Below are 7,518 nucleotides of genomic sequence, written 5' to 3' on the forward strand. Positions count from 1 at the left end.
CATCTTCATGGATGGGACGGCCTAAAAGTCGTTTAAGTTTATTTCTTAAAATTACCGATATCGGGTCCACTTGACTTGTAGAATTCAAGTTATTTATCGTCTTTTCTACTACATCACAAGTATTAGAACATACAGTGTAGTAAAATAATTCGCACGAAAAGCTAAAGAACAAAACAAGAATAAAAGTTGTAAATTAGTGGTAAGCTGTCTCCACGACCATTTTCATCGTCATCTGTCAGGCCGGTGGTTCGTCGGAAGATGTTCCAGGTTCAAACTGATAAGGCATTATTTGTTGTGTTGCACAAATATTAGTCCAGTCGTCATTACTACACTATTCATCATCGAAAGAAGAATCGCATGATCAAGCTTTACAGTCGCTGTCGGTCCCACTTTCGCTTGCGCTGAAAGTCATCTCGTGGTAGGTTTCTGTGAAGCGCATTCCCTTCGTGACGTCACGGCTATTTACAGGCAAATGTTTTTACCGAGAATTTTACTCGGTCGTTTCCGGCAGTGTTCTACGGGAGTGATGTTTTAATACTTTTATGGGGCATTTTCGTAATTATTGACTTACATATCGGTGTAAAATATTATTGCAATGAATTAAGACAGCATTTAATTGTTGAATTTGAAATTTTAGTGTATGGTCTGGCACAGCACTTTAAACAAACGTTACATTTTCTAATAAGTTGAATCAGGGTACCAACAACATTTTCGAATTAAAATTCCCTGAATTTTTCCTGTTGTACTTAGAGTATTTTTACATGCCCCTATACCCTAAGATATGTAAAATGCTATGATATATGGATATTTCGCCAAGATATGTCAAATTTAATTTCCCCTACCCCTAATTTTTGGTAATTTTTTTACCATGTTAATTTTGTACATAAGGTACAATTTGCATATATTGCCAGGAATCAGAATGTCCACCCTGATTTTTATGATGGCCCAAGTGGTCCCAATACCAAATATGGAGGGTGATTTAGGGGATCTCATGCATGCAAAAAGTCCCCAGCTCCAGGAGTACTCAACAATATTCTCTGATATTTTTCCAGATACCATTACACCCAAATAAAATTCCATGTATTTTCCCTGAATCAGACACAAATTTCAAATTCCCTGAATTTTCCCTACAGGGAAAATTTAAAAATCATTTTCTCTGGGTTTTTTTTTTTTTTTTTTTTTTTTTTTTTCCCGTGGGTATCCCGTGTATTTTTCATCATTTAGTATACTGCATACAACTAAAAAAATGGGACGCTCTAATATCACTACAGTCCTCTAAATTTGCGACCGGAGTCGGCAATGCCGTCGCAAAAAAGCTGTTGCAAACTTGATCCGCAACGGCATTGATATTCTAGGATCAGACTACAAACTCCCAGCAGAAAGTTGGCAAAATTTCTGCTCTCACTACTTCTACGACTGTCCAATTGATAGTCTGAGCGCTATTACAATTCAATTCAGGTCGTATAACCCATTAGTTGTTAATCTGAGCGTACCCGTCGTAAGTCGAGAGTTGGGGGAAATTACAACGCAACCGTCGAGTTGACCAACTTTCTGCTGGCAGTTGACAGTCTGAGATTAGCATTTAAAATATTGTGTATTTGCTTTGTTGTTATCTGTACTAAATTACCGTCTCTAGATGGTCTGTACATGGACGACTGCCACCAGCTGTGTACTTAGCGAAATCTAGATTAGGAACATTGGCGAATTACGAGTGATTTACGAGTATTTGATGACACACTCAACACATTTTCATTTATCGTTATATGGCGTTTAATATTGTGGTTAAGGGCCACACAGATAATATTAATGAGAGACGAAACCCACTAACGCCTCCTTCGGCAAGTAGCAAAGGAACTGTTACATACATTATCCCATAGACTGGGTAGTAAATACCACAGCTTGTGTTGCACTAGTTATGGCGCACCGGCTGGAACAAGAAATAGCCCACCGGCCCCACCGGCAAGGATCATGTATCGATCGCACGCCCAGAGGGCGCGGGGCGGGATGTAGCCAAGTGGTACAGCGCTCGCTCGATGCGCGGTCTGTGTGGGATCAATCCCCGTCGGTGGGCCCATTGGGTTATTTCTCGTTCCAGCCAGTGCACCACGACTGCTATATCAAAGGCCATGGTATGTGCTACCCTGTCTGTGGGATAGTGCATATAAAAGATCCCTTGCTGCTTATCGAAAAGAGTAGCCCATGAAGTGGCGACAGCGGGTTTCCTCCCTCAATCCTGTGTGGTCCTTAATCATATGTATGACGCCATATAACAATAAATAAAATGTGTTGAGTGCGTCGTTAAATAAAACATTTCCTTCCTTCCTTCTTGCCAAGAGGGCGCTTTACGGCGCTTTACCACTAGACCAGGCACGGCAGAAGCAAGTAGACATTGGGAGGGAGTGGCGGGCTGACAGATCGAGGGCGCAAAGCAAAGTTTCTAGGCGGCTCGGGGTATTCTCCCCCATAAAATGTTGAAAACTAATGTCCTGAAATGCAATTTCCTACATTTTTCAAGTAAAATTAATCTCTGCCTTAAGATTTACTACCAATAATATTTTTGATTCAGAATTATTGAGAGGGCTAGAGCTCCTCCCCAGCCCACCCCCCTGCTCCGCCGTGCCTGTGGACTACCTCCCTCCAATGGAAAAATGGCACGACACAACTGAAAAACACAATGACCTATTATTTAAATTTAAAATTTATTGAATACACATTTGGAATAAATTTACTATTTGACTAATACATAAATCGTGCTAGCTAAATCATGTCCATCCACTGCATTACGTAAGATGTTGATACACTACAGTTTGTTATTTTTCGTTCCAACCAGTGCACCACGACTGGTATATCCAATGCGGTGGTATGTACTACCCTGTCTATGGGATGGTGCATATAAAAGATCCCTTGCTGCTAACCGAAAGTGGCCCATGAAGTGGCGACAGCGGGTTTCCTCTCTCAATATCTGTGTGGTCCTTAACCATATGTCCGACGCCATATAACCGTAAATAAAATGTGTTGAGTGTGTCGTTAAATGAAACAGTGTCTTCCTTCCTTCTTTCAATATTTGTCTGGTCCTTAACCATATGTCCGACGCCATATAACCGTAAATAAAATGTGCTGAGTGCGTCGTTAAATAAAACATTTCCTTCCTTCTTTCCATGGTATTAGAAAGACTAGAATGACTAGAAACACATCGAATGTACGGAAATTGATAATATAAACAATATAATCTAAGTAATGTTTGATTTTAATTATCAAAAAACGGCTCTAATAGCAAAAAACAACAAATAAAAACAAAACAACAACACCAACCCCCCCAACCCCCCCCCCCCCCCCCCCCCCCCCCCCCCCCCCCCCCCCCCCCCACACACACACCCCCAAACTCGTAGTGTTTAAAACCTAGGGTCTGTCCCTTTACTAATGAAGCTGTATTTACAAAATGAAAATCAGTTCTGGTGGGGTCATGCCATTTCGTACGCAAATACCATCAGTAATATTCATTTATTCAGTTAGTTAACGACGCACTCAACACATTTTATTTACGGTTATATGGCGTCAGACATATGGTTAAGGACCACACAGATATAAAGAGAGGAAAGCCACTGTTGCCACTTCATGGACTACTCTTTTTCGATTAACAGCAAGGGATCTTTTATATGCACCATCCCACAGATAGGGTAGTACATACCACGGCCTTTGATATACCAGTCGTGGTGCACTGGCTGGAACGAGAAATAGCCCAATGGGCCCACCGACGGGGATCGATCTCAGACCGACCGCACATCGAGCGAGCGCTTTACCAATGGGCTACATCCCACCCCCTTATACCATGATTAAATTCATGTAATTGTTTTAATACACAAGTTCAACATTACTGAAGGGCTCCAGGGACATGAGAAGAAAAATAAAGTTCATTATTTCATCGAAATGAATTAACAAGACACCCAGTGTGCAGAAACCCAGAAAATTCTTGTTCACACATGACTTTCCTGATGCTTCTGACATCAACACATATTACTTAATTTCATCAGACATTCAATCCTCTACACCAAACTGGCTTTAACACTTCATGCTACTCAATTTATAATGTCAGTGATGCATGTTACTCAATTTATAATGTCAGTGATGCATGTTACTCAATTTATATTGGCAGTGATGCTTGTTACTCGATTTATAATGTCATGTTACTCAATTTATAATGTCATATTACTCAATTTATAATGTCAGTAGCATCACTTTAAAGAATACGAGCATTAAAAATGTTTTATGAAAATAGGTAGCCAAAAATGAGGATTTGAAACAATTTCATTTTATGTCAGTGGGCATCAATGTAACTTAGATCACGTAACAAACAATTATGTGATCAATTTAATTAAACGCTTGGTTTAGAGCCGAATAGCCATGAATATTTCTAGGCACTTGAACATTGGCAAGTCTCATAAACATGAACAAATTACTTGCGGTATCACTCTTGAAATTAGACCAGTTTAAATCACCTCCAATCTCTCTGGAATTGCCCCTAAGAAGTTAATCGATTGCAAACAGTTTGATATCACCATTAATCCACAAGTGTTAATCCATTATGTTATTTATGATGTTGATCGACTACAAACAGTTTGATATGACCATTAATCCACATGTGTTAATCCACTACATTACGTATGATATTGGTCGACTACAAACAGTTTGATATCACCATTAATCCATGTGCTAATCCACTGTGTTATTTATGATGTTGATCGACTACAAACAGTTTGATACCACCATTAATACAAGTGTTAATCCATTATGTTATTTATGATGTTGATCGACTACAAACAGTTTGATATCACCATTAATCCATGTGTTAATCCATTATGTTATTTATGATGTTGATCGACTACAAACAGTTTGATATCACCATTAATCCACATGTGTTAATCCACTATGTTATTTATGATGTTGATCGACTACAAACAGTTTGATATCACCATTAATCCACATGTGTTAATCCACTATGTTATTTATGTTGATCGACTACAAACAGTTTGATATCACCATTACTCTGCGTTAGAGCCAGGCGGCCTGCGTCACTGAAGCACATGGCTAGAGGCCCCCGCAGACCGTCAATGCGACCAAGCAGTGGTCCCACATACTTGCCTCCATCCGAGACGACGTGTATCTTGTGTGCCTCAGCGTCCACGATGTACGAATTGCCAACGTCGTTACACTGGATGCCCACTTCTCTCCGGACATCGTGAGCTTTACCAGGACTGAAGTTGTACTGAAAGTCTCCATGTTCGTTCAAGCAGACGACACTTTCCTCTCCACCAAACAGAATTAGATATTCACCCTTCGAACTGACGGCTATTCCCTTCGGTGGGGTCGGATATCGAACTCTGTCCAGCGGCAACGAAGAAATAACATCACCCGTGAAAGATACCACATCGATAGTAGGGACTTCAGGCGGTGAGATGGAGACGGCAACAAAGGCGTTTACGACAGAAGACGCTAAACTATAGTATTGTTTGGACAACTTCAATTTTTCACAGATCTGCAATGTCCCTCCCAGTGATACAAATGCGATTTCACGAGACTTCGGGAGGCTAACAGCAGCTTCTGAATCCGAAGTCATGATAAGTGAGTGCGGACATTCTCCCGGATCGAGCGTCGAAATCAGTTTTCCCCTAGGACCAAATTTCTTCAAGCGTGTGTTTCTAAACTGGATGTCCATGACGACGAAGTCTCCAGACGCAAGAAGCAGGATTCCTCTCAGATCTGTCTTCATTGTATCACTGTTACATCGACCCGAGAAAGAAGAAACAAGTCTGAATTTTGTCGTCGGAACTTGTGTATTCTTGCTCGGTCGTTTGGCTAAATGTCTGGAGGAAGGGCTATCCTTCAGTCTTGGCGTTAAGTTTGGATTTGGTGGTGCGGGAAGCGATGCCTGTTCTTTATTCAGCTTTGGCTTGTTTTGGATTTTAGTTACGACAACTTCACCAAGTACATTCATGGATCGTAAAATTTCGGAAGCCTTTTTGTGTGGCAGAAATCTGAACTTCGGAGTGGCTTCATTTCTTTTTCTAGGAAGAATCAGTTTGCTTTTCAGAATCTGCATCTGCTTTCCAATAACATCGTAATTGTTTAATACATCCATGTCTGATCCGTATGACGTCAGATATTGAACGAACTGTTTAGTTTTAGCAAGGGAGTTGACACTGACCTCACTGTTCCAGACATTTTCTGCCATATGGTCTCTGTGCTTGATGTACAACAAATCAACCTCTGTTATTAACCTTTGCTCTTTCTCCAAGATGGAGTTCACAAGTCTTTGTCCAAACGCTGTGATCTCACTTATCACTTCCTCTTTGGATTTGGTCAAACGATCCAATTGTTCGTGCTGTGTCCTCGATAATTCAGCTGCCAGACTAAAATATTCCTCCAGAGTCTTTTCAGCCAAGCAGAAATCGTTCCTGAAATCGGTGACGATCTTTACGCTGGGTTCGACCTTCCTGCAGCCTTGGTGAAACACAGCAATGCACGTGTCGCACGCCACCGTCTTGCAGTTAAGGCAGACGTGAGTCAGAGTCTTGCCTCTGTGTTCCTGACAGAGATCCGGACCTCGTCTTGGACGCAGCAGTTTCACCAGGGCCTCGTTCTCCAGACTCTCCATACCGACCACGTGATGCTCCCTGGACGCTCTGATTCGTCCGTGGACGCGCTCACACTCCTCGCACAAGCCTTCCAGACACTCTTTGCACCAGTGCACGGCCTGCACGAGCACCTGCTCTTGTCTGCACACGTCGCACGCTTTTACACTCTGGCGCATCTCGCTCACCTTCTGTAGTCTGAACACGAACGGGTTGACGGTGAACGTCTCCATCCACTGCTCCGTGGATAGATTCCTCCCAACCTGCCGGGTCTCCTGACCACACAGGGGACATGGGAAAACCGCGTCCGTGGCAGTTTGTCCGACATATGTGAAAAGACAAGAGTAACAGAAGGTGTGTAAACATGGCAAAGTTTTCGGTTCTCGGTATTTTTCCATGCAAAGTGAACACAGGAGAAAGTCGTCTGCAATTTCACCTGTACTGGCCATCCTTCTTTATTCTCTTTACGAATTGAAATTGATATATTTATGTATTTATCTGAATTACGCTGAATAACAGAGTACTTTCTAAAGAAGTCGATATATATTCACACTATCTAATATGTAGAAAATATCAATGTTTTTCAAACATCATGTCTAGATACAAGTATGAAATTGTTAATGGTTTTGTCAGCCAGCTGCTATGGAGCCATCTTGTCACGAGCATGCTTCATTTTTGAAAACCATCAAACGAAAGGAGTGCCAGTCATGTCCATATCTATGTGATCGTGACAGACTAACGTCTTAGAACTGGAATCTCCCTCACTTGGCAGTCAGTTCGTGGTATGGTTGTTCTTGGTGCAGCATTTGTTAATTGGTTGATTTGTTCGTGCTGGAACACTATGCAGTCTGGTAGAAACCTGCTTTGAAGAATACTTTGTAAAATGTCA

At 41.5% G+C, this 7,518-nt stretch overlaps 1 protein-coding gene across 1 annotated transcript; it reads right to left on the reverse strand.

Annotated features, from left to right (window-relative positions):
- Window positions 1-4,999: 4,999 nt before the first annotated feature.
- Window positions 5,000-7,258, reverse strand: LOC121383587 (E3 ubiquitin-protein ligase TRIM56-like). Its single transcript, XM_041513677.1, has one exon. The coding sequence runs from the start codon at window positions 7,076-7,078 to the stop codon at window positions 5,000-5,002; it is 2,079 nt and encodes a 692-aa protein (XP_041369611.1). The 5' UTR covers window positions 7,079-7,258.
- Window positions 7,259-7,518: the final 260 nt, after the last annotated feature.

This window comes from Gigantopelta aegis, chromosome 10, assembly GCF_016097555.1.
Source record: "Gigantopelta aegis isolate Gae_Host chromosome 10, Gae_host_genome, whole genome shotgun sequence".
Lineage (NCBI taxonomy): Eukaryota > Metazoa > Mollusca > Gastropoda > Neomphalida > Peltospiridae > Gigantopelta > Gigantopelta aegis.